We start from the raw sequence: 26,911 nt of genomic DNA, 5'->3' as shown, positions 1-26,911 counted from the left end.
AATATGTGAAGGTAATATGAAGCTTTAGAAACATATTAATCAGACAAATAAAGTGGATATCTTAATTTAGCATTTATATATACATGTATATATGTTGAGCTTTAGAGGAGGAACAGTAATACAAAGAGTTTGTTTTCGCTTCAGTGTAACTTTTTCCACTTACTGTCACTTCATGATATTAGTTTGTTCCACATGCAGTATAAAAAGGAATCTGTTCATGGCCAGTGTGAATGAAAAAAATAATCACAGCATAAAAAATTGCTGTTCATTAGTGTTCATTCGGGCAACCGACAGACAGAGATGCAGATACTCTGAACAGGTTTTCTGCAGGAGTCTAAACTGTTTTTTTCATAAAGCAGACAAGCTGTCCTGCTGTTTGCTTCTGAAATGGGGCTTGACTGTGTCTAAGCAGCAGAGGAATGTTTTCCCAATGTAGCCCCTCAGACTGTGATCTCTGAAGCCGTAGATGAGTGGGCTAAGAAAGCGTGGGATTAGGATAAAACAGAAATAATTGAAAAAGGCAATGTCTTCCACTGGCCAGTTAGTGTATAACAATGTGAGACTTTCAGTGATGGGGAGCGTGAAAGCCAACATGCACAGAAGCAGTTGAAAGCCGTGCAGCAGCACAGTGTGCTTGGCTTTATTCACAGATACTCTGTCCTGTCTCAGCTTCCTGGTTTCCAGCAGGATTCTCACATATGTGAAGAAGATGACAACAGCCACAACTGCAAAGAACATCACACTCACAGCAGTTCTGAATAATGCTTGGATTGGAGATGAGTTGATAAGTATATTTTTGCAGAGTACAGGTGTAGAGAGGACATCTACAGCAGGACGCTGTTTTCTGATGGAGTACTCAATGATGTGGAACATGCAACTTGTAAGCCACAGACAAAGATTAATGATCCAGATACGGCCTGAGCGCCAGGCGGCCGGGCGCTGCAGGGGATAGAAGATGGCAACATAACGCTCCAGGGACATTGCAGCCAGGATTAAAGGTGTGTTCTGATAAGTAACAGTGGATATGAACAGCAGAGGAACACAATAGAAAATGGGAAATTTTACCTGACCCATTACAAGTAGGAAAAGCAGCACAGAGGACAGAAGCTGCAGGGTGTCATTGATCAACATGTGGGCAAACAGGATGTAACGTGAAGTGTTTAGGAACTGCCTGTGAGATGCAAACACATGCAGCATGACAACAATGCAGAAGAGGAAGGTGCAGAAGAAGGGGATAACTGCACATACTTTGATGATAACAGACAGGCTTTTCTGGGAAGTTGCATTAAAAGGGAGTTCAGTCAGATTCTGCATTCTGCAGCTTTAAGTTGCAGCACACCTGTTAAAAAAAGCACAACTTAAACTTCCATATACAGAAGATAAAATAAAACATAATGCATACTATCATTTACATTTACAACAGAAATTAGCTGCCTCATGTTAATAAAATAATCAGTAAAGTCAAATCACCCTGTAATACAAACCATTTACCCATTAAAATGAGACAGTGCCTCGCTCACCTAATAACAATGACTTTGTCTGTTAGAAGAGCTCAGATTTCTCTTCTTCTCAGCACACAACATGTTTTCAGCAATCAAAGTGTCAAAGATGGTCTTCTCTTGTCTGATCTGTTTGGCATCGGTTATCTTATGTTTGACTCAGTGCTGATTCCCCAGAGATATATTAATTTCATGCTATCGTCATTAAGCATCATGGTTCTCATTAACTACAGATTACTGTAGGGGAAAAGGATAAAGCACCTTTTATCACAGGATCCATGAAAGGAAGTTAAACAGACAAGTGATTCTATATTGTAAGGCAGGGGTGTCAAACGCCAGGCCTCGAGGGCCGGTGTCCTGCAGGTTTTAGATCTCACCCTGGGTCAACACACCTGAATCAAATGATTAGATCAATACCAGGTCTTTGGAGAATTTCAGGACATTTCGAGGAGGAAATTTAGCCATTTGAATCAGCTGTGTTAGATCAAGGACACATCTAAAACCTGCAGGACACCGGCCCTCAGGGCCTGGAGTCCGACACCTGTGTTGTAAGGCATCAAAAGCAGCAGTTGATACTGACTAAATGTTATCAATTTGTATTTTTACTTTTTTTCCTTAAATTCACTTTAATTTCACTGCTCATATTGACAACAAAGATCATTAAAATTTCACAATTACTGGTGCTAAAATATTAGCGTACATTAAAAAAGTAAATGTTCTTTTTTTTAAACAGTACAAAACACAAATACCCTGAATATAAACTATATTATATTTAGTGGAGGGGTATGTGAGCCAGTGAGCTTTCCTGAGCAGCAAAATACAATAGCAAAAGTAAAAATGTATTAAGTAAAACCACAATAAATGTAGATCATTATCATCTGAGCTTTGCAGTATTTTTTGGTGTAGCAATGTCTTAGTAGGATGAGTTTTTTTACCTAATAAATTTTGCTAACAAAATTATATACAGTTAGACCTTAATCTGGGTGTGACTAATGAGGGTGTGGCTGCATTTGTTTACAGTACAAAAAAGACATAACTTCTATAGATTTTTCTAAATTGACTAAAAGGCACAGTTCTTACTCCGATTATAAAATAAATGTAGCTACCTTGACCTCACCTAGTGACCCAAAATGTGGTTTTGAAGCACTGATATATCATGCCTTCTAGCACAGATTGTATGAAAAAGATGGCTGTAGCTGTTGTGGTCCAATCCAGTGGTTTTAGATAATAGGAAGTCTCAGCATTAGCTTTTCAGTAGCTGCTATATAAAGACAGAAGAAATTATGCTGGGGTGTCAAGCCTGGCTTGCAAGCACAGGAACAAATGTCTACTAATAATGGTTAAGTAACAAACCATTATTGCACAAAGACTTGATAGTTTTATTGAAAAATATCAACTAATACATGAAAACCAATTTGGATTTCGAAAAATAGGTCAACGGCATTAGCGTTGTTGACTTTTATTGAAGATATTTCATCTGCAACACATAATAATAAATACACAGTGGGAGTATTTGTTGATTTAAAAAAAGCTTTTGATACGATACAACATTCTATTTTGATTTCTAAATTGTATAACCATGGAGTGAGAGGAGTAGCATTGAATTGGTTAATGAGTTATTTAGAGAATAGGTTGCAATATGTTTATTATTTTGGCAATACTTCTGAAAGACTGAAGATTGTATGTGGTGTTCCTCAAGGTTCTATTTTGGGACCTAAACTCTTTAATTTATATATTAATGATATTTGTGACGTATCTAAAAGGTTAAATTCGATTTTATTTGCAGATGACACAAATTTTTATTGCTCTGGAGAGAATTTGAAAGACTTGGTTGAAATTATGACTTCTGAGATGTTAAGAATAAAAAAATGGTTTGATGTAAATAAATTATCTTTGAATCTGACAAAAACGAAATATATGATATTTGGCAATCGTGTAAAGGAGGATAAAGTCATTATGTTTATAGAGGAAGAATTGATTGAAAGAGTTACTGAATTTCGTTTTTTGGGTGTAATAGTGGATGAGAATTTGACATGGAAATCTCATATTGAACATATTAGAAAGAAAATGGTCAAAAGTATTTATATTTTGGGTAGTATAAGAGATTTATTAAATTATAAAACAATGCGTATTTTATATTTTTCTTTGTTTTTTTTCATATATCAACTATTGTGTTGAAGTTTGGGGGAATACATATGAGAATACCATAAAACCTTTAAACCTATTACAGAAGAAAGTTATACGAATAATTCATAATGTTAAATATAGAGAACATACAAACAAATTATTTATAGAATCAAAATTATTAAAATTAGGAGATTTAGTGAAATTACGGACATTATTAATTATGTTTAAGGCTAAAAATAATATTTTGCCTTTTAAGTTACAAAGAGTATTTTTGATGTGTTCAAGGGGAGAAGAGAATAGAAGGAAATTTTATTTTAAACATCAGTTAGCCAGGACTACACAAAGATTAATGAGCACAACGGTTAGGGGTATAAGACTGTGGAATTCACTTCATTATAATTTAAAGAATTGTATAAATCTACAATGTTTTAAAAAGTGTTATATGTTTAAAACGATAACTCAGTATGAAGAATGCGAATGAATGTGATGTTGGTTTGGGATTCGACCGGAGAGAAATGTCAATATTAGTTTGTTCCTGATTTTTGGTGCCCATCGGTGATATAAGTTCGATGGTAGATAGGGGGCAGGGTTTAATAAGAATATTTTCTTCTTCCTGCTCCTTTTCACACATGGTTGTTGTGTTTTGTTGATAGAAGATGTGGTTGTTTTGTTTGATTTGTAGTACCAAGTGTGAAATAAATAAAAATGAAATGAAATGAAATGAAACAGTATGCTGTCATCATTATTTTTTTACTGGAAAGTTTCATTTTAGCAACATGCTTTTGGGACTAGCATTAAGATCATCAGGCCTCAGTCCTACGCTATTTCCTTTAAATGTCCTCCTGAAAAGACTAGGGATGGGTATCGTTTAGGTTTTATCCGATACCGGTGCCAAACCGGTACTTTTGAAACGGTGCAGGTGTTTAAACAGTGCTCAAACCGCTGCTTAAAGAATGGAGAACACAAACTTTGTCCAAAAACCTCTCATGTTTAGCTGTTTTTTTGTAAAAAGATAACAATGTTAGCCTTTTCTGCAGCTATAGGGCATATATGGTATCACTTTTGGCTGGAAGCAGTGCTTAAACAATGGAAAAAACACAAACTTTGTCCAAAAACCTCATGTTTAGCTGTTTCCCACTTTTTCTTTGGTCATTTTTGGCCAGGGTGAAGGGAGTATCTGCCATCAAACAAGAGGACAGCCGCATGTAACTACGATGGTGTTTGCTAGTTCACCTTACATGCATTAATGTAATAACGTGGTGAGCCTACTCAACGTAAATTACACACGAACAACATTAAGCTACTCACGCAGAGAAGAACGGCTGCTGCTGCCATCATCATCCATCATCATTTCTGCTACACTGGCAGGGCAACAGGCCAGGACTCTCCTCTTCGGGTTCTTGGGGGATGTTGCTAACTCCGGGTCCGATAACAGGCACCACACCCGCAGTAGATGCGCTCGGTGTGAGGTCTCGCAGCAAGCTATCAAATACGGTGCATTTCTTGGCTTTTAAAAAAACGCTATGCATCGTCAGGTGTTTCATCAGATTCGAGGTGTTACCTCCTTTGCACAGTATCAGCTTAAAGCACTTGTTGCAGGCTGCTGAGTTTGCATCTTTTGCTGTGAAGTACAGCCAGACTTTTGACCACTTCGCCTTGGGCATTTTTAATCTGTAGCTCTGCTCTAAAAGAATGTACGTACCTGGGCCTGCCTACTATCCTTGGAAAGGTAAAATGATTGGCTAGAATCCAAAGTGTATACATCTCAGTAAAAAAAAGCACCGAAATAAAGCACCAAAATGTGCGCTGCTTTTCAGTCTGGTTACTATCCGGTGCATACTGGTACCCATCCCTAGAAAAGACTGTAGGGTCAAAGAATTTAATGTATATGTTAACCTTCATAATCAAGATATATAAAATATTTAAACCAACAGCCAAGAATTAAAAAACACCTAAATGATCATAAACCAGAACAGTAATTACCTTCCTAAGCTCAGTGTTTTTCCATCCCACAGGCTTAAAAGTTTGCTGAACTTGGCTCCATGTTGGAAGCCTCTTATGCAATGAAGGTTCATGTGTACCAAAAGCTGTACTTTGAGGGCACGGAAAAAGGCTCGAACACAGTAGAAAAGCCACAAATGCTGATACTGATGAAAATGCAGATGTAGGTCCAAAATGCACACCACTTTGTTCTTAAAATTTCCACATTTTGTAAACCATCCACTATGACAGATTGGACATTTGGTGGGCCAGTTCTGGTTATATGTTGGACATAATTGTTAGAGAAAATGCAAGAAAATGTAGTACAAGAATCTAATGCTTTAAGATTTTTTTTATATTTAAAAAAACATTTGATAAAATGTATAGTTAGCTGCAAGTTAAAAATAATTTGCTTGATTATCAATAAAATAAAATGTTTTAGAGTTTGAACCCCTTCAGTCAGTATTTTTAACAAAGTGGAAAATGGAAAATGGTTGGTGGGCTAGATGGCACACTATTGCTCACATTTGGTCTGGCAGCTCTAAATGCAGTATCACTGGTAAAGAATTTAGACATCTAGCTAAGATTTGGCTTTGGGTTTTTACCAGAATCTAAGTTTACTCTACCTGGTCATACTATCTTAGTTTGTAGTGGATTGTCCAAAACTGTCAATGGCTCAAAGCTACTTAAACAGACCATCAGACTCTTGATGAAGTCCAGGATTATGTTCAGACATGTGATTAAGTGTTCAGTAAGGTTTTAACGATGATAATTGCTGGTATCATATGAGAAGTAATGTTTTTGCCAGATAGGAGGACAAATATGTGGACCTCTGTATATCAGAACTCCAGCAGGAATGGCCTGAATGTTTTGAACACAATGCACCATTTAATTTTTGTTTATCCTCCAACTGTGATTTTCAGGTCTGTACTAGTATATGCTGCTTAGATTTTTGTCCTGGTCTTGTAAAAATGGCAAACACCCTACTGGCACAAAACCTGTGGTATCTTTGACATAGTGCATTATCTTTTTGTGACAATGTTTAACATTCTTGCACAACATCACTCAAGTTGGTAATCAGAGCATAGAGCTGCAGGTGCAACAACAGTATTGTTTTTTTAAAAAAGGTGATGAAATCTATTAAGAGGTTTTTCTTCATTGAGTGTTGAATCTCCAGAGGGCCGTTAGAGGGCATGTCCCAAGTCCCCCGCTTAGTAATTAACAGACTCGCTGATTATTAACACAAAGCTCTCGAGTCCCATTGAGCAACCCGAAGTTTTCTTTTGTTTGGCAAACCAGTTGACTCTATAGAGAGCAGCTCATGGGGGTTTGTCAGCTGTTTACGTAAGTTCTGCGTCAGTAATGAGGACCCCAGAGGACTGGGCCACAGTTCTGTCCAAAACAAACTTTCTGTTTTTTGAACCCAGCTCAGCAAATAACTTTCATTGCATCAGACAAAGGGCAATTGCCAGACTTTTGGCCAGTTGAGTTTTAGTGGAACATTAAATGGCACACAGAGAGAAACGCAGAGAAGGTGAAGTATGTGTGTAATGCAGATTTGACGAAGAAATGATGCATTATTTTGCTACAGTGTTGGCCCAATTGTATGACCATCCAATGTGCTCATCATGTTGTAAAGTTTTCCTGAGATTCAACACCTAAGTATATAGTTTCTCCAGTCATTTTCCTCAAAGTAGTTTTAAACCTGTTGAAGTCAATTTATTATCTGATCATATCAGCTTATTTAATGCAGTACTTACAAAGAAAAAAAAAATTAAAACCGAAGCTTATGACATCAGCAGTTCCTCATTTCCCAACTGAGGCCCTCTTTCTCCACCATAAACAACTGTAGTCTCTTTTTGGATTCCAACACAAAAAGTTTATTTTGGAAAAGAAAACATTTGTAATGTTTTGTGCATCATTTTGAAAAACTACCTGCCAAAATTCATCTTGGCATATTTGATATCTTAAGATTTGCATTAGTAATTAAAACTTTCTATTTTAACATTGTTTGTTTTGAACACAGTTTAGATGACTTGTACAAAACAATGGACTCAGTGCTGCACTTATGTCATATTGTTCATACAAGATTAACTTGATCCAAAAGGGGGGGGGGGGGGGAGGCGAGAAAGTGTCTGAAAATAGTGCAGCAGAAATAAACCAAATATCTGTTTCAGTTATGTTCTGTATTTTTTTAATCGTTGATGTTTTTGCATACTTTTCACATTCTTAGTGAACTTCAATATTGCTCTCTTCCCTATTTCAGTCCATTTGTCAACCGTTCGACTGATGTATAGGCCATTTACACTCAGTGACATGCAGTTAGTGAAAACCCCTCTCCCTATGAGTCTGTATGGAAATCTGTATGCAAAGTGATAGATTTGCAGTACCATAAATTACACACAACATAGTGATTTTCACAGTGGTAGTTGATGAAGAAATGCTGACGTTAGGCACAGACAGCAAATGCACTACATATGCACCACAGTCTACCCGAATTGTGACAAATCTACCTCTTCAAGGAGTATAGTGTGCCATGACCAGATGTGGTACACAACTTACAGTCACTTCCTTCTATTTTGGAAACTTTCCCTTATGCATCTTTTGTTTTTTTCTTGCTACATTTGTCTTGCTTTACCTGTAATTCCCTAATTATTTTCACTCAATCCTTGGTCTCTCCTGTCTCATTTCCTCACCAATGTGAGCATGCACAACAGCCCTACTTCCAATCTTTGGCTCTTGTGTTAACCTGGGGTGGTTTCATTTGAAGTTACTAGCTTCAATAAGCCTGTTCAAAACACCTATATTACCCACAATGCAACTCCCAGTAGTTTGTTGTTCTAGGTAGTGGCTACTGACTTTCGTTGTAGTTATGCAACATTACAAAAAATGATAATGAAAAATGAAAAACAGAGTTTGGCCCTTGTGCTTTATCAATCTTCTGCTCTGCCCTAACCCTAATTGTACATTATGAAATAAAAGCCCCTTTTCAGGTGTGGGAAATTGTATGAGTAAAAATAGTTGTTTTGCTTTTTTTTTTTCAAATTAAAATGTAATGAAAGTTGGTAAACTTTTTGCCATTAACTACATCTAGCCATACATATAAACCCTAAGCAGTGATAGACATAGTAAAAGATAGAAAGTCCACAACCAGCACAAATGGTCTCTAACCTGCACGTATCTACAGGGTTTTAGAGATAACACCAAATACGCACATTTGCAGGGACAGTCAACAGATCAATGCCTTTTGCGTAATTGAGTGGTGCTGAGTCACTATAAATACTGACAAGACATGATAGTTTTTATTCACAGAGCAGATTCAAACCTCTCTAGCAGCAAGTAAGACTTTTACTAAGGAAAGGCAACAGTGAGAAAAGTGCAAGGTTTAAACTGAACAGAAAAACCTCCAGCCAGGAACTTATTTTACAGATTAGATAAATAGACTCTGTAAGTGCAGCAGATCAAATTAATCTGCAAAATGCAAGCTGTTCGTCAGTGTTCAGTGTGTGCGAGCCGTGCCGCTACAGGACTTGTGCGGAATCAGATAGATATTTCAGTGCTGCGGACCAGCAAGAGCGTGCTGAGGAGAGGAGCAGCCTGCATTCGTTTCCTCGGGTAAGTTAAGAATAAATATTCAACAAAATGCTTTGCAAAGTTAAAGCCGGACTTTGATCTTTGGTACTAATTGATATTTACCACAAGTTGGTCCAAATCAGATCATAGGACAATAACTCACAGCATTTCAAAATGAAATATCATTAATTTGTTTGCTGGTCCTACTCCTAACATTCTGCACTGTTTCTACAGCAGCTCTGAGAGCAGGATACCTGGAAACCAGAAGTTTGGGGAACCGATAAAGCCTTCACACATGAGCATAGCATCTTTAAGCGTTGCCCGTGGGTTTTGCACTGTCCGTTTTACACAGGTGGGTGAGTCTCCAAAAATATCATAGAAGTATGAATTAGTACAGTCACCTACAACTAGCACTAATGTTGACTCTTCAGGAAAATTTCTTCTTCTTATAGATAATATACATATGGAGAAATTAAAGAAAAGACTAAAAAACACTGATTTGTTTGCAGCAAGTGGAAAACCTCTCACATGACTCTCTGATCAGAAGAGCTGCCTCAGTGATTACAGACAGCTCATGTACTTTCCTCTCCCAGACCACCTTGGCTTACTTTGATGCCCTTGCAGACTATTCAAAGGTAGGTTTTTACAGTGTGTAAGACATGGTTTGTAAAATTTCATATCCCAAAAGATTTAAAAAAGCTTCTTTTAAATTCAACACAAATATGAGAGGACAAAAACATCTGGACACATCTATTCAGTAATATACTGCAGCAGTTTTCAGCCTAATATTAAATATGGTGACAATAAACTTTGGAATTTAATTTACTTGGACCAATTTACAAAAACTGAGAGACAATGGATAAAATTTGCAAAAAATCTAAAATAAAGTCTTGTATGTCTGATTTGAATTTACACAAGTAGCCCGAAATACTTTTCAGTGTCCTACAAACTCTTCTGAGTTTGTAATTCAAATGTTGCTGTGTACTGTAACTGACTGCTTTTGTTCCCTCTGTTTACTCACAGGCTGTGCACTCACGCATTGCTTTTCAAAGACAATATTTGGCCTCACTGGGAAAAATTACCCCAGCAGAGGAGGATTCACTCCAGCAAGCGATCAATGGCTGGCGTGCAGAGGTTGGTGTGTGTTGTCCTCTTTGTTCTTAACCTCTTAAGCCCCAAGCCTACCTGATCGCCTGCCTTTTGCCCCCGTATCAGCGGGCGTTGGGGCTTAAGAGGTTAAAACAAATGTTTAATGTACTTTTGTGTTGAGTTTATATTTTGGAAATTAGCTTTTACACCACAAAATTATTGAGTTTGTCACTTCTCTCTGTCTTAACAGGCTAGTGAAAGACTAGTCGAATGCAAACGTTATGAATCAGCTTGGATCAATGCCATCAGCCTGTGTAAAATGGCAGCTGAGGCAGCGTGCACTTCAGGTGAGAAGAATATTTTCCTGAATTATGGATGAATGAAGTCATTACAATCAAATTTGAAACATGTGCTGTTACTTTATAAAGTTCTGAGAATAGTTGCATACACCTATATTTTTACTTAGAAATCTGACAAAATGAATCTGTGTTTCCAGGAGCTCACCAGGCATCCATCTCAATGAGGACAAACATCCAGGTGGCCCAGTCGCAGGTGGAAGAAGCACAGAAACTTTCTGCAGAGGCAGATAAGAAGCTGGCTGAGACAAAAGTAGAAGAGATCCAGAGGATGGCAGAATATGCTGCCTTCCTTGAGGATAGTGATGGGCCTGAGGTGCATGAGGCTTATCTACGAGAGGACTAACACAGACATATGGGAAAACAGGAAAACAATGTGCAAGTGCTATTGATTTCAAAGTAATATGAGCTCAACTTTGAAAACTTTTTCTACTCTTTTTGCTGTAATAGCTTTCCTGCTGTGAGATATTTACATGTTTACTTTCACAGAAGAACAAAGCACAAAAGGCTAATTTTGAAAATAAAATTAACAATAAACCACTTGCATATATTTTTATTTAAGACTATTTATTAGGGTTAGTAAATGTAGGAAAACGATGGAATCACTAATATTTTGTTCCAGTGATTCTTATCCATCAGTGGATTACAATATATGTTTTGCTGTAACAAAGATTTTTTTTAAATAAAATGACTGTGTCCTCCTCCTTGTTTTTAAAGATTTAATTTCAATTCAATTTTATTTATAGAGTGCCTAATCACAACAACATCAAGGCTCTTTATATTGTAAGGTAGGCCCTACAACAAAACATACAGACAAAAACCCAACAATCATATACCCTATTATCCCCTATTATAACTATCACGACAGTGGGACGAAATACTCCCTTTGTGGAAGGGAGCCAGAGATTAATAGTAATTAATGATTCAATGCCGAGACTTCTATTAACAAATGGTGAATGAGAAAGGTGACTGAAAAGGACTACTCAATGCATCATGGGAATCCCCCAGCAGCCTATGCCTCTTGCAGCATAACTAAGGGTGGATGGGGATCACCTGATCCAGCCCAAAATATATGCTTTAGAAAAAAGAAAGGTTTTGAGCCTAATCTTAAAAGTAGAGATAGTGTGTGTCCCCCGAATTCAAATTGGAAGCTGGTTCCACATAAAAGGGGCCTAAAACTGAAGGTTCTGCCTCCAATTTTACTTTTAAATACTCCAGGAACAACAAGTAAAGTGCTCTAATGTAGTCATATAGTAGGGCTGCACGATTTTGCATAAAATGAGAATCACAATTTTTTGGCTTAGAATTGAGATCACGATTCTCTCACGATTTTCTTTTCCAGTATAAATATTTATTGCACTTATTAACTGCACATCAACTTCGTAACAGTTGAGACTGAACATAAAAACAATAAATAAACATAAAAACAACAAATGTCTCACGTTTTGTTGTTGCCGCAAAATGTTGTACTGCTTGAAATTCCGTCTCCACCGTTGCTCGACACTGCATGTATAGAGCAGGTAGTGCAACAATAGAAAAATAGTTGCGGGACGGCACTGTGTAGCGTTTGTCTAGGGTGTTGATCATTTTCCTAAATCCCTCGTTTTGCACAGTGTTGATGGGAGCCGTTAGCTTCGAGCTAGGGGGTGTCAGATCTCCAAAAACGTCGGAGCACTTTTGCAAATATGTGATGTCTTGTAAACTGAGCAGGTATCTGACGTTTACACAACTACATTCACGCCTCAAAATATCTTAAAAGTGTATTTTGTGACCCAGAAAGAGTAATATTAAAACTAAGTAGCTGCCGCCATTGTTGGAATTCAACTTTTGCGAGATCTCGCAAAACTTTTGCGAGATCCCGAGTTTGTTTTGCGAGATCTCCCAAAAGTCCGTCTTAATTTTTTTTTCTCCCATGTCCCCTGCGGGGCTCCGTACTAAACCAATGTTGTCTGCAGTTTTGGTTGTAGCATGCAACAAAGTTATACTGATTTTGATGATACTGCTAACAGAACTTCAGCTCTTTGCAAACATCTGCAAGACGGCATGCTAACGCAAAGCTAGCCAAGAACCCCAAGTGATAAGATAAGATAAGACTTTATTGATCTTATGGCGGGAAAATTTATGCTTTACCTCAGCTCAGGTACAGAAGAAAAATACAAAAATACAAATAAATACAAACAAATACAAAATAAGTAAGATAATATTATAAACAGTAGTATACACAGTATGTGATTATGGATATAGAGTTCTGGAAATATGCAAGACGTAAATGATATTAAAGCTGAGTGTATGGACACCACTGCCCAGCAGCCAGAGCCTGATTGCTAACAGGTAACAAAGGCAGTAATGAGCAGTCAGGCTTGCAATCTCCATTTCTACCTGTTCATGTGTCTACAGTAAAATCATTGTGGTGTCTTTAAAGTCTCTTTGAGCTGGTTTTCAACTTCGCTTGCTGCATTACTTTTAGGAAAAGTAACACAAACTCACCAACAAGCATTTATTTCATTTGTTTACTTGAGGTTTGATACAACCTTTAATGAAGCCAAGTGTATTAATGATGAGTTGAACCAAGAACTTTCTAAGTTGGATAAATCGTTACAGCTTGTTACTATTAACTTTCAGTCCCGTTCTTATGTAATTTGGCATACTTCAGCCTTTTCTTGCTGTTTTTCTTCCTTAAGAATGACTTCTTGACAGACACCATTCTATCTAATCCATAAGTGAAATATAACATGTGTTTTGCTTTAATAATATAACAAAATTATTGTGTGTTCCATTGTTTTATGACATCTACATAACAGTAGTAAAAGAAAATGTGTATTTGTTACAATTTATAATTGTTATGATATCGGTTGTGCATCCACATTTGGTGCCCTATCACATAATGCCAAATTGCGATGACATGATTCAGGTGTTTTAATAATGAACATATTAGATCCTGGAAAATTCCATTTAGTTTTATTTATATTGTGATAAATAATCATGAAGTGTTTGATCTTGCTGATTAAATATGTCTATGCCTAAAGACATTAGAGAAATAAATTTGTTCAAAAAGACATTTATTCTTATTTAGCCTCTTATGTTAGACTTGATAAGTGGAAAACACCACACATACTTATTATTTTGTTTATTGTTCCACATATTGTGTAGATATTCTACAGTAAATTCTGTCAAATGAGATGAACTAACTCTTATTATTTACATTTTTTTTAAACCTCAGTGTAAATTGTACCTGTTAAAATATATGAAGTTAATCATTACATGCTTGTCGATATTGTCCAAATTAATGAATGTTTTGATTAAATATGGATGTTACCATTATTAATAGTAGTGATGTACTTTGTCAAATCACATGTTTTTTTGAACAGGATGAAGTAGGCATGAGATTTTTCAAAGAAAGAAAGAAAGTTTCATCCCTGAGGCCATAGATGAGAGGACTCAGACACCTTGGAACAATACTAAAAAATACATAGTTAAAATATCTGAAATCTCTAAACAAGTTGACGTCAATCTGAAGGACAGCTGTTTCTATGAATGGACTCCACAGCTGAACAAGACAGAGAAACAGCTGGAAAGCATGAAGGATCACTGTTCTCACTCCTTTTTGTGTTGACTTCTTACTCTCTCCTGATGCAGCTTTGGCCACTTTCATTATTTGAACATATGAAAAAACAATAGTGATGCCCATAGTCATGAAATAAAACTGACTTACAGCTGAGCGAGCATGATCCTGCCATCTATAAAGCATAAACATTTCAACAGAGCAAATAGTGTATTGATTGTAGAAGCTAAGTGAAGCAGTAGCAAAGAACATGGAAATGATAACAATGCATGGCCCAGAGCTGAGGCCATGAATAATCAGGATACAGTACATAGTGCTGCGTGTGGAGCACAGCTGTCCATGACGAAGGGGCATACAAATGGCCACATAGCGCTCCAGAGTCATTGCTGTCAGAGTAACTGGTGTGACAATAGAATACACAAGCACAAAAAGACAGATAAATATACACAACCAAACTTGCACTGAACATCTGGTTAAAATAAGCAGGATATCGGTCATGAGTAACAAAAAGCTGTCTGACAGTAAAGTGACAAAAAATAAAATGTAGCGAGCAGATGTGTGAAAACATTCCTTTTTTACAAAGGTCACAATGAGCAACATGTTGATACAAAGAAAGATTATGACCAGGGTGTGCACAATCATGACCCGGACTGTCAATAGTTGGTGCAAGAAAGCACAAATTAGTGAGCTGTTACCTGCCATTGAGAACAAACACGAGTATTTAAATAACTTCTAAGAGTCAATCATTGTCATTATAAATGTAAGATTTACTCTAAAGACTGAAACCAAAAAATCAGTCTAGTGGAGAAACCTTTCGTCCTTTTCCAAACACAAATTTCCTCTTCTGACCGCTGCAGTTCTCTTATAGATGACAGTGGAACATTATTTTAAAGGTTATATGAAACTGAAGTTGTCATATGGTGTCATCATCTTTCCTAAGAGATCATTCCCCTTGATAGCTGTACACTGTTGATAGATGGAGCACTCAGTCAGGAGAGTCTACAACTAATTAAAGTTTTGAAAACTTCGTTGCTTGTTGACAAGTTAATCAATTGGCATGGTTATTGCCAGAAGCAAGACTACATCCCATTATTTTTTTAAGGTATGTCTTATTATGCCCTACAGTGACATGACCGTGACAAGCAGTAGGCCTATTTTGTGCAATATTCAAACAAGTCAATAGGAAAAATTATTTTCTTCCCTACTTATTGCCTTTAAGGTATTTATTGCACACTGGGCAGCGTAAATGATTTGTTGTTGTTTTTTTAATAAATTGCCAATACGTAGGGAATAGGACTCAGACACCTTGGAACATATCCAATAAATACACTATTCTCTTACATGTTTGTCTGAAATACCCTTATCATGGTGGCGGGGTTTGTGTGTCCCAGGGGATCCCAGGGGTTATGTTGTCTGGGGACTTCTGCCCCCTGGTAGGGTCTCCCATGTCAAACTGATCATCCTCTGTTGTTGACTTGGCTGTCTCTGACCACTACTGTGTGATTTTTAACATCACCGGTTTTATTCAGCGGGAGACCTCGGTGCGAACTGTGAGGAGGCGCTATCTAACCTCTGAAGTGGCTGCAAATTTTACCAGGGTTTTAGACGAATGCCCCCCTGTGATTTTATCTGCACCCTGCGATTTGATTTTTAATCATTTCAACAGCAAACTGAAGAAAAGCCTTGACTCCGTTGCTCCACTCACCACCAAAAAGATTAACGTAAAACACGTATCACCCTGGAGAAACGAAGAAGTCAAAAAACTCAAAAGAAATTGCAGGGCAGCAGAAAGGAGGTGGAGGAAAAATAAAAATACTATCAACCATCAAATATTTTGCGAGCAACTTAAAATGTACAATAATACATTAAGGAATTCAAGAAATTCATACTTCGCCAAAATAATCAGTGATAACAAAAATAATCCCAAGGTCCTCTTTTCCACCATAGATCATTTATTTAACCCTGATTTTAACAGCTCCCAAAGAACCCCCACAGACTCGCTCTGTGAGCAGTTTGCAGACCACTTCAGGGGAAAAGTAAGCGCCATCAGATCTGATATTTTATCTAATCGCGATATGTTTGTATCTGAGGGCTCGATTGTACCTGAGGAGACACTGGACAGCTTTGTCCTGGTTAATGCTGAGAACCTTCAGAAAGTTTTCTCCACAGTGAGACCCACCACATGTCTTTTAGATCCAATCCCTTCTTCACTCTTTAAAACACTTTATGGATTTTTTGAGGCTGAGCTTTTATACATGATGAATTGCTCTCTTCAGTTGGGTGTCTTCCCTGCTGCCTTTAAAACGGCGGTGGTGAGGCCCCTTCTGAAGAAGAGCAATTTGGATTGTAATGATTTTAATAACTACAGACCTGTATCCAACTTACTATTTTTAAGTAAAATCTTAGAAAAACTTGTTTTTACTCAGATTAATGATTTTCTAAATGATAGACAGATCCTGGAGATATTCCAGTCTGGATTTAGGGTGAACCACAGCACAGAGACTGCTCTCCTAAAGGTTTTAAATGATCTTAGATGTAACTGGGACTCCCAAAAGCTCTCAGTCCTGGTGCTACTGGATCTAAGCGCAGCCTTTGATACAGTAGACCACGCTATTCTTTTAAACAGACTGAAACACATGGTAGGCCTCTCTGGTGCTGTACACAACTGGTTCACTTCCTATCTCTCTGACAGAACTTTTATGGTGAGTATGGATACATGCTCCTCTAAGATCCATAAAATGACATGTGGTGTGCCTCAAGGGTCGGTTTTAGGCCCTGTACTTTTTAATTTGTATATGCTCCCTCTCGGCGGTGTCATCAGGAGGCATGGAGTGAACTTCCACAGTTACGCTGATGACACGCAGCTGTACATCTCTGTGTCTCCCGATGACACCAGACCAATGGATGCACTTTTTAACTGTATTTTAGATATAAGATCTTGGATGGCAGAAAACTTTTTACAGCTTAACCAGGACAAAACTGAAGTTTTAATCGTCGGTCCTGAGGCTCAGAGAGAGAAACTCTTGTCTAAATTAGAGGCATTTTCACTATGTCCTTTGCTACAAGTGAAAAACCTGGGTGTTATTTTTGACTCTGAGCTTGGCTTTATCCCACATATTAAACATGTAACCAAAATTGGATTTTATCATCTAAAGAATATAGCCAGAGTCCGCCCTATTCTCTCTCGGGCCAACACGGAGATGCTGATGCATGCTTTTATTACCAGTCGCATTGATTACTGTAATGCCCTGCTCTCTGGTCTTCCTAAGAAGAATATTTCAACTTTACAACTTTTGCAAAACTCGGCAGCTCGTGTGCTGACGAAGACCAGAGGGCGGACCCACATTACACCGGTTTTAGAATCGCTGCATTGGCTCCCCGTGTGTTTCAGGATCGATTTTAAAGTTCTTTTATTGGTTTTTAAATGTCTTAATGGTCTTGGGCCTTCTTATCTCTCAGATCTGCTTTTACCATATGAACCCTCGCGGACCCTGAGGTCCTCTGGTACTGGCCTTTTGATTGTCCCTAAAGTCAGGCACATACTCACGGAGAGGCAGCTTTTCAGTGGTATGGTCCTCGTCTGTGGAACAGCCTGCTGGAGGAGCTCAGGGCCGCAGAGAACGTACATGTTTTTAAGAATAGGCTCAAGACTCACCTTTTTAATTTAGCTTTTACTTAGCGTTTATTTATTTTATGCTTATTTATTCTATCCTGTTATTTTATTATTAATTTAGGCTTTACCTAATATTTATTGATTTTATTCTTATCCATTTTTTAATCTTCTTACTCTATTTATATTTATATTGTATCCCGTTCTTATTTATTTTATCATTTTACCCTGTATATAGCCTATTGTGGCATATCTCCAGTGTTTCCTCGGAGGGGGCTCTCTGCACCGGGGCTGTGATCGACCGTGGCTGCTGCGTCTCCGGGGGTCCTCTCAGCCTGGCTGGGGGGCTCCTTTGCCTCCCTCCTGCTGTGTGCCCAGCCTGGAGGCTGCGGTCTGTGACCGGCTCTCGGTGCAGACGGCTCCCTGTTATAGTGTTTCCTCACTTGGCTCATGTGAACCCAGCCCAATTTTTACTCTTTAAGTGTGCGCGTGTGTGTGTGTGTGTGTGTGTGGGGTGGGGGGGTGGGGGGGGGAGATATGTGTGTATTCACATCATTTATGTTAATGAGAGTGTGGGGAGTGAGTTGGAGGGTGGGGTGGGCTGCTTTTAACTATGTAAAGCACTTTGTGCTACATTTTTTGTATGAAAAGTGCTTTATAAATAAAGATTGATTGATTGATTGATTGATTGATTGATTGATTGATTGATTGATTCAGAAGACCCCTATGAGCACAACACCAAGGAAACCGTTCACCCTGCCTGGGAAGGGTGCCAAGAGTGAGCGTCTGGTGGCCAGTCCTTAGTCCATGGGAACCGGCTGGGCAAAGCCTGAAAAAGGCAGATTCGGCCATCCTCCTTCAGGCCCACCACCCACAGGAGGCACCATAGGGGTCGGGTGCACTGTGTGCCGGGCAGCGGCCAGGAGCAGAGGCCCTGGCGGGCCTACCAAGACTGGCAATTAGGACATGGAATGTCACCTCTTTGGTGGGGAAAGAGTCTGGTGGGGAAGGTGCCTGAGTTAGTGGTGAGGTTGAGAGGTACCAGTTAGATATAGTCGGGTTCACCTCAGTACATGGCTTGGGTTCTAGAACCAGTTTCCCGGAGAGGGGCTAGACTCTGTCTTAGTCTGGAGTTGCCGCTGGTGAGAGGCAGCAGGCTGGGGTGGGTATCCTAGTATCCCCCTGGATTGCAGCTGTTATTTTCTTAACGTGTTTTGTAAGTTTAAGTCTGCGTCCATCACTACACCCAAATTTCGTGCCTGGTTGGTGGTTTTTAGGTGTATAGATTGAAGTTCTCTGGTGACCTCTACTTGTTTTTCTTTGGCTCCAAAGACTATTACTTCAGTTTTGTTTTTGTTTAGCTGGAGAAAATTGTGGCAAACCAGTCACTAATTTCCTCAATGCATTTACCAAGAACCTGTACAGGGCCTCGGTCTCCTGGTGACATTGTGATATTTATTTGTGTGTCATCTGCATAGCTATGATAGTTTATTTTGTTGTTCTTTATAATCTGTGCCAGTGGGAGCATGTAAATGTTAAACAGAAGAGGTCCCAAGATGGAACCTTGGGGAACCCCACATGTGATACTTGTCTGCTCAGATGTGAAGTTACCTATTGATACAAAGTATTTCCTGTTTTCTAAGTATGTTTTGAACCAGTTTTGTACAGTTCCTGAAAGACCTGCCCAGTTCTCCAGTCCTTTGAGTAATATGTTGTGGTCAACTGTATCAAATGCTGCACTGAGATCCAGTAAAACTAAGACTGACATTTTTCCACTGTCTGTATTCAGACATATGTCATTAAACACTTTGGTCAGAGCAGTTTCAGTGCTGTGGTTCTGTCTAAAACCTGACTGCAAGGTATCATAGTAGTTATTCTGTGTTAAGAAGTAATTGAGCTGTTGAGAAACTGCTCTTTCTTTTTTTTCTTTTTTTTCTTTTTTTTTTTTTTTTGCCTGTCCCGTTTGGCTCTTTTGCCATCAGAATTGTTGTCTAAAGGCAAAGAAAGATGCCCAACGGATTTACTTTACCAAATTGACCATCCCAGCCTTGCCATAATGGTCCATTTGATTCACCTTTTATTGTTTATTTTATTTTCACTTACTGAACATGGGACAGACTTGACTGGGGGAAAGAAGGGGAGAAAGAAAGAGGGAAAGAGAAACAGCTGAGAAGAGGGACGGGGGAGAAGGGCAAAAACCAAAAACCAACAGAATGAGCAGAAAAAGAAAAAAAAAGAAGAAAAAAAGAAAAAAAAATGCATATATCAATCACCTGGGTCACCTGCTGAGAAAGAAAAAAGAAAACAAGCAGAAGAGAACAAGAGTAATAGAATAAACAACATCACAATGATATATGGGAATATGACAGTATATACTAAATATTAAACATTATTGTGCAGCACATAAGATCAACAGAACCAACACGTTCTCACTCCCAACTCGTCAAACGTGTGACGCATGGTCAGGCTCCCTCTGCTGCACTTATGGACGCGCAGGGTACCCCTCTTGCGTCGGGAATTGACGTGAAGGGTCCTCCGATTGAAGAGATTGCCGCGGAAGTGCCTTTTGTCGGTATATTTAGACATTTTCCAAATCACATTGTAGTGACATATACAGAACACAATAAATTATATAATGTAAACAACTACCTGAAAAACAGGTAGAACGATACTTATGTATGGTTTATTGCATTTACGGAGGGAGTGATGTATGCTGGGTAATGGCACAGCTAGCTACTGGGTGACTTTATTCGCCCGCTTCGGCTGTTATCAGTCCATACAATGGGCGTTATTAGCACAAACCAGTCCCATAGATATGGGCCATCTCCTGCTAGATTGTTCAGAAGGTTGTTCTCATCCATCCAGATGGAGGATCACTAACAGGAGCGTGGAAGACTCCAGAATCCACTCTGGCTGCAATCCGGTGGATATACAGTGTTTACAGGTAAGACCATTTAAACGGACAGCATTTATAGAATGACTATTAAAAGTCAGCGAGTGTCAGTAATGTTAATGTGGTTATGTTAGTAATACACAGAGTGCTAATATAAGAGCTTTAAGATGCATTTGTAGATATTATTACGTGTTTTACCGTCTTTATGGTGCTAGCTTAAAGTTACGGTGTAAACGTTAGCTTATATTGGAGTAAAGCTGTTACTGGTTAAACGATGTTAGCACAGAAATATTAGCTTCTGTCATGACTGATGAAGTTACTAGTTAATAAAGTTTCCAGTAAAGTGTTTAATCGCAGCCACAGATTGACAGCAAATATCTCGATTAGCTTCAGTGCATCTGTAATAAATATGTGCAAGTTTCAGTGCTTCGTTTAAACTGTATGATACTTATACTGACCCAGGGTCAGTGTAAAATACAATCCTAGCTGTGTGAACAAAGCCTGGCTCCTTTAATCCTGCATGACAAACCTCAGGATGCAGGTTATTACTCTTTCCTGCTGGCACACCTGTCACACCTGAGAGTCAGCTAGAAACTTACAGTGACGTGGACATCATGCAAAGACTGCCAGACTCTGTAATACTGCAAATGATCAGTGACTCAGGTTATCACTAAACTTTAAACGGTACCTCTGTGTCTCTGTGCTGAACATCTAGGATTGGGTCAGGCTGCATTGACTGTGGGACTTTAATGTGTTAAAAGCAGGTTGAAGACGGCTCAGAAACATTTGAAGATTAAAATTTAGCATTATGGCTGCTGGTGGTTTGTAAAGCCTCTACTCAGCTGTATTTTTGTTACTAATTTATGTTTGTTGTTGTTTAACACAGATTTCAGAAGAGCAAATATGCTTAATAGTTTAACTAGATGTCATTTGTCAGTGTGGGACTGCTGAGTCACCGGAAGAACTCATTTCATTCATTCTCCACATGATGTTCATTTACAGAAATGTTTCACAGGAACTGATTTCTCCCAAAGGGTGAACTAGTGTGTTTCCATAGATTACCTCTGTATGAATGTACTTCTTAAATGAAGGCAAGTGTTTGTCCTTTTTTGTTCCTCAGGTACAGTACGTGATATCAAGGGCAGGCGGTCAACACTGGGGGTAGACAAGAAGCAGACGTACTTCCAAGAGGGAGCTGCAGTGAGGACACAGCCAGGTCACTGAGGTCAGAGATCAGAATCTGAAACAGCTCAGGTTTATATTCTAGAGGTTATAAAAATCAAAATGTATTATTTAAAGAAACCTTTAAATAATAGTCATAATTATGATTATTATAACAAATATAAAACATTTAAGTGGATTTTCTGTTGCACATATTGTGTTAGCCCTGCAATAAACTGGCAGCCTGTCTTTGTCCTGTATCAGCTGGGATAGGCTTCATCCTCCCGCAACCCTGAATTGGATACATTGTATTCCAATTATGCAATCTGATCATTTACAAACTCAAGGTATCTAATCAAAATGTAAGTAATAATTATAAAATGGGAAAGCAGAAATAAGTGTGACATAAATGTAAATGTGTGAGCTGACATAGAGGACAGCTACATGTAGTCTGAAAAACCTTTGTTGTCAAGTTTGCAGGTATATCAGCACGAGACATTCTTACACAGAAGAGACGTTAAAGTCTCTAACTCAGTGAAGCATTATTGGTCCCATCTGTTTGGATAAATATAGTAAGTTGATGTATGTCCATTTATTGACACATTTCCTTAAGTGCTTATCCAGCTCAGGATCACAGTGGAGCTGCAGCTGGATATGTTCAGTAAATAAACCTTCCAAAAGTTAACAATAAACCTGCATCCATGTACGTTGTTGTCCACAGGATGAGAAAATCAAACTGGAAGACTGTGGAACATGTTAATAAATGTTTGTGTGTTTATGCCTGTGTCTTTCACAGGTGGCGCTGGAAGGTTTCCCTAATAGTTCCTGGTGAATCAAAGCAGAACCATAAAGGTTGCTGGACTGCATGATGGCCTTACCCCTGAGCAGTCATCCTGTTAAAGGAGGAACCAGTTAGAAGCTGTTTTCAAAGTAGCTGAGCAGATTTCATCTCAAGTAAGCAATTAACTGTTTGTTCGTTTGTTCTGCCACTTAAAGAGCATTTAAGGACATCTTTTAAGTGTCCAGTTGAATTAATTCTACTGGCTCTCATGGTCATTTGTTATTATAGACATATTTTTCATCTTCATCCAGCTATTTAGTAAATTCTATCTATTTAGTAATATCAGTCAGCTATAAAATGTAATATAAATATAAAAATATCTAAATATCTCCTGCTCCTTATATTTTAATGATGTAAGTCTGTTATCGTGTTACATTAGCATTCCTCACATATCAATGAGATGCTGTACAGTACAATCCTACTGACACAGCAGAGGGATAACGACGGCTATTCAACATCGTTACACGACACATTCGAGCTGCATGATGCAGACAAAGTGACTAAATCATCTTTTTGTGGTTTATTGTCTTCAAACCAGCAGACAAAGCTGATGGCAGAAGATGTCAGAGAAGAACTTCAGGCCGTGGACTGAAAAGGTATTTTTTTCTTGTTATCAAAAGACATTTGGAGTGGCAGCTTCTACAAGTGGTTGTGCTAAAGTAAAGCTTACAGTCTAAGAAATCACAGTGTTGATATTCAGCACAAAGAGAAAAGCTCACTTGTTTGAATTTATTTACAATCATAGTTTTATAAATTCTGACTGTAAACAGCTTTTACAGCTTTGATATTGTTTGACACTCGATATCAGGTTTAATTTAAAGGTTTCTGTGTCCCAATGAGCCATTTACACTGATCAGTGTCAGTTTAGCTGTAACACATTCATTATTTAGATTCAACAGAGAAATAAGTGAATGTAAAAATGGCAGCCCTCAGGCCAGGTTTATAGAGATATATGCATGCATTATGAAATTTATGTATCCCAGATAATTGTTATTCATCTAGTCATGGCAGACCTACCTCTTCCTCCCAAGTTAACTGCAACCCAAAAGAACTAGTGGGGCTATTTACACACTCACAACCAGTGTGGGGTAAAAAGAGCCACCAAAAAGCTGTCAGCCACAGATGTGCTAGAAGAGTTAGAAACTCTACTTATGGAGAAACTTTCTAAGTCTAACAGAGGACAGGTACTCCTGCCCAAATAACATGATATAACCCCACATACAGCCCAGCCATAAAGTGAACCAAGTCATTTAGTTAAAGACAGCATGGGACCAAATGCATGTAACCAGCCTGCACCAACCTGACATTTCTTCCTCCTGAATTAAATGAATGAATGGATGAAAGTTAAATGACTACAAACCTAAAGCCACTAGTTCCCACACTGGAGCTCCCTGACACTGTGTGTTAACCGTATTTAGCTTGTATCAACAGTTGTAACAGGCTAAGCCACCTGAGACACTGCATTGAATTTGTTCCTGTCTTAATGATTTCAGCTGACTGGTTTCAGCTCAGATGTTCTGCTTTTTCATTTCAGTAGATCAAAGCAGCTCGTGCTCCTTCTGCTTCCAATTTAGAAGAAGAAGAAGAAGAAGAAGAAGGCGAAGGCTTCAGCAAAGTGGCGTTCATGGTCTCAGTGAACAGTCACGGTCACACACTGCATGTGGTTTTAAAAGCAACATGTCTGTTCACCACAACAATGGAGATGTGTAATATTAGTGCAGCTACGGTTTGTTTTTGAACATCAGTTCTGTTTTCTACTTTGATCACTTAGACCAAAAAAGTGTTGTTTTCAGATTCTTTCTTTTAAATCTATAAAGCACCTGCTCATTTTTTTATTACAATTAGTTTCACATAAATGTTAGTGTTTCCTTTATGATCTTTTAATGCTTACACTACACTGTACACGTCTACATTAGAGACATTTCTGTTACCTGTTTCTGTTGACTCAGAGTTGTGAAATGTTCTTTTATTTGATGCTCAATATGAAGCTCATAATTTTCTTACAAATAAAACTCTAATGACAAACATGAACAGCTGTGCTTATTTCTGAGACATGAGTTTTTGAATGTGTTCATATTTAGACGGTGTGCATCTGTCTGCTGAAACTGTAATGGTGAACCTGAGGTGATGGTCAACAGAAGGCAAATATATATCAGTATAAAACAATATTGAAGTAATGTCTTTACCCCCTGCAGCGTGTGCACGCAATCACCTTATTCACTGTAGTAAACATGCACCGCTAGCTCACGTGACTGACTGTCTCCATGGTTACATCGTATATTATTAGCTATGTAAACAGCTTCCAAAGATACCGCCATAGCTCTCTGCAGCTGTAACACTGTCACACTTTGCAAATCATTTTACGTTTTTGATAGTTATGAAGACAGAATGTGTTTTTAAGGTCATGCTAGGCGGTTGCTATGGTGGTTGCTGTGGACTTGGGTGGACCGCGTCCGATTCCTGTTATTAGCTGTCCGCCGTAGGAAGGCTGCGTTCCATTTACAAGTAGCGACAGTCTGCCGCAACTCGAACTCAAACCCCGCTTTCTTTAATTATAGGCCTTTTATAGCCGTTCATGACACGCACATACACACATAAAGCACTTTGCCTCACCATGAGAATGCAAGTTTACCTAACCTAACCTTAAAGTACCTGATATAGGATAGAAAAATGAAGCAACCAGAGATTTAATGATGAAGACTCTGGGTTCTGTAGTTCACGTTTTACAGTCCTGAATGACTCTTTGCATATGATTTATTGAAGAGGACTTTAGAATGCACTTTACATTTAGACTGTTGCTGTTTCATTTTTTACATTGTTGCCGTGTTATGTCATGAATAAGGTTCACCTGCTGGGGGTTTGATGGATCAGCTGGACAATACAGTCAAAGACAGACTTCATTCATCATATGCAAGAATCCTAGTTGGATTTTTGTTGTCACTCGTGTTTTTGAACCAAATATTGAAAACAATTCTGACAGACTGGATACCTGGTCAGGGTGTACATTACCTTGTACTCAAGCATCCCAGGACAGAGCCCTGCCCCACCATGAGCCTGGGTGGATCCGTGGTTATAATATAAAAGGACCGATACTGAATATGAATATTTCATGAAAATTGAATTATAATACAAATTAGTAATAAGGGTTTCTCTGCGCCCTTATCTACCCCATACTCAAAGAGCTGCGGGCAGAGAGGGTGACAGGAGAGGATGGCACTGAAGAGAAGATGCTCGGTTTCTGGAGTCTCCTGGTCCTGTCAGTATTAGTAGGATGCATCTGCTGTGTCTTCTCGTGGATGCTCACCTACCTTGACTCGTTCCAGCCTGGTATGGATTTACCAACACTGCGGACAGTGGCCCACGTCAGAGACGTTTAATATTGATTACATATGTCTGAATTGCTAACCCTAACCCTAGCTCAACAGACCACAATGCCCTGGACTGTCAGTATTATTACATGCTGTGAACATAAGTACCTTTGATCACAGTTTAAAAGAGAAGGAATATTGGAAAGAAAGATCAACATTGTGATATTATTTCTTCCAAACTGACCAGAAACATGCTTGTCAGACTCTCACAGCAAAGGATCAGACTCACTGTGCATGACAGCTCAGGCCAATGATGTCTGTTAGATTGTCAGTTGTTTAGTGCTTCTGTACAGTTAGGGTCACGTCTCTATTTCAGAATAATTAATATGCGGAAAACACAAAGTTGATTGTCTTCCAATATTCTAGCATAATTAAAAAACTTTGACTTTGTAAGTACATATTATTAGTCCTAATGCCAGTATGATTCTTCATAACTCCTGCTTTGAAATACTGAACTTTAAAATTTACCTGATGAAAGATAATTCACAGTGGCACTCTGTCAGGATCATTCTGACTGTAAGATCACTGTATTAATCTGAATCCTTCTGAAATGTGCTGTGAATGAATGCTGATGCAACTCACTGTGGGAGAGCTGTTAATAAAATGAATCTGTGACACATGCAACACATTCACAGAGGAAGAGGACACAAAGGGAGGACACGCAGAGGCTGTGTTGAAGTCAGAAATCCAAATCTTTATTAAAAAACAGGCGGCGGTTACAAACAGGAAGACAAGCAGTCCATCAAACAGTCTACAGGGTCAAACATACAGAGAATTCAAACAGCAGTAAAAAATAACTGGACACTGAAAAACTTAAAGCAATGTGTGACGCAATAAAAGGAAGCAGCGCAG

At 38.5% G+C, this 26,911-nt stretch overlaps 3 protein-coding genes and 1 long non-coding RNA gene across 6 annotated transcripts; 2 read left to right on the top strand and 2 right to left on the bottom strand.

The window, feature by feature from the left end:
• Positions 1 to 348: 348 nt before the first annotated feature.
• On the bottom strand, positions 349 to 1,314 carry LOC308401061 (odorant receptor 131-2-like; the record flags this gene model as incomplete). The annotated part of the gene is made up of 1 exon (XM_080889121.1): positions 349 to 1,314. One exon carries the CDS (start codon positions 1,312 to 1,314, stop codon positions 349 to 351), a length of 966 nt encoding a protein of 321 aa, XP_080745247.1.
• A 7,616-nt stretch (positions 1,315 to 8,930) lies between these two features.
• On the top strand, positions 8,931 to 11,316 carry LOC308401434 (diablo IAP-binding mitochondrial protein-like). 2 transcript variants are annotated; one of them, XM_080889639.1, is made up of 6 exons: positions 8,931 to 9,221; positions 9,417 to 9,531; positions 9,689 to 9,814; positions 10,203 to 10,313; positions 10,519 to 10,615; positions 10,765 to 11,316. In XM_080889639.1, exons 1-6 carry the CDS (start codon positions 9,085 to 9,087, stop codon positions 10,968 to 10,970), a joined length of 792 nt encoding a protein of 263 aa, XP_080745765.1. In that variant the 5' UTR covers positions 8,931 to 9,084; the 3' UTR covers positions 10,971 to 11,316. The 2 variants fall into 2 exon arrangements, with proteins under 2 accessions (XP_080745765.1, XP_080745764.1); XM_080889638.1 differs by having other exon boundaries at positions 9,414 to 9,531.
• Positions 11,317 to 13,967: 2,651 nt separating this feature from the next.
• LOC308401060 (odorant receptor 131-2-like) lies at positions 13,968 to 14,888 on the bottom strand (the record flags this gene model as incomplete). Its single annotated transcript, XM_080889120.1, has 1 exon — positions 13,968 to 14,888. One exon carries the CDS (start codon positions 14,886 to 14,888, stop codon positions 13,968 to 13,970), a length of 921 nt encoding a protein of 306 aa, XP_080745246.1.
• Positions 14,889 to 20,288: 5,400 nt separating this feature from the next.
• Positions 20,289 to 24,660, top strand: LOC308401346. Of its 2 annotated transcripts, XR_013972537.1 has the most exons (6): positions 20,289 to 20,368; positions 20,662 to 20,740; positions 21,810 to 21,914; positions 22,647 to 22,804; positions 23,230 to 23,287; positions 24,226 to 24,660. It is a non-coding gene; the product is annotated as an uncharacterized lncRNA (long non-coding RNA). The 2 variants fall into 2 exon arrangements; XR_013972538.1 differs by lacking the exon at positions 20,289 to 20,368 and having other exon boundaries at positions 20,491 to 20,740.
• The last annotated feature ends 2,251 nt before the right edge of the window (positions 24,661 to 26,911 follow it).

Source organism: Rhamphochromis sp. 'chilingali', assembly GCF_963969265.1.
Source record: "Rhamphochromis sp. 'chilingali' genome assembly, chromosome: 8".
NCBI classification, from domain to species: domain Eukaryota; kingdom Metazoa; phylum Chordata; class Actinopteri; order Cichliformes; family Cichlidae; genus Rhamphochromis; species Rhamphochromis sp. 'chilingali'.
This window is presented reverse-complemented; position numbering and strand designations above follow the sequence as displayed.

Coding starts and splice junctions, on each gene's coding strand:
- LOC308401434 (XM_080889638.1), top strand. CDS start 9,085: ATGCAAGCTGTTCGTCAGTGTTCAGTGTGTGCGAGCCGTGCCGCTACA. Junction 9,532..9,688: donor GCACTGTCCGTTTTACACAG/GTGGGTGAGTCT, acceptor ATTTGTTTGCAG/CAAGTGGAAAACCTCTCACA. Junction 9,815..10,202: donor CCCTTGCAGACTATTCAAAG/GTAGGTTTTTAC, acceptor GTTTACTCACAG/GCTGTGCACTCACGCATTGC.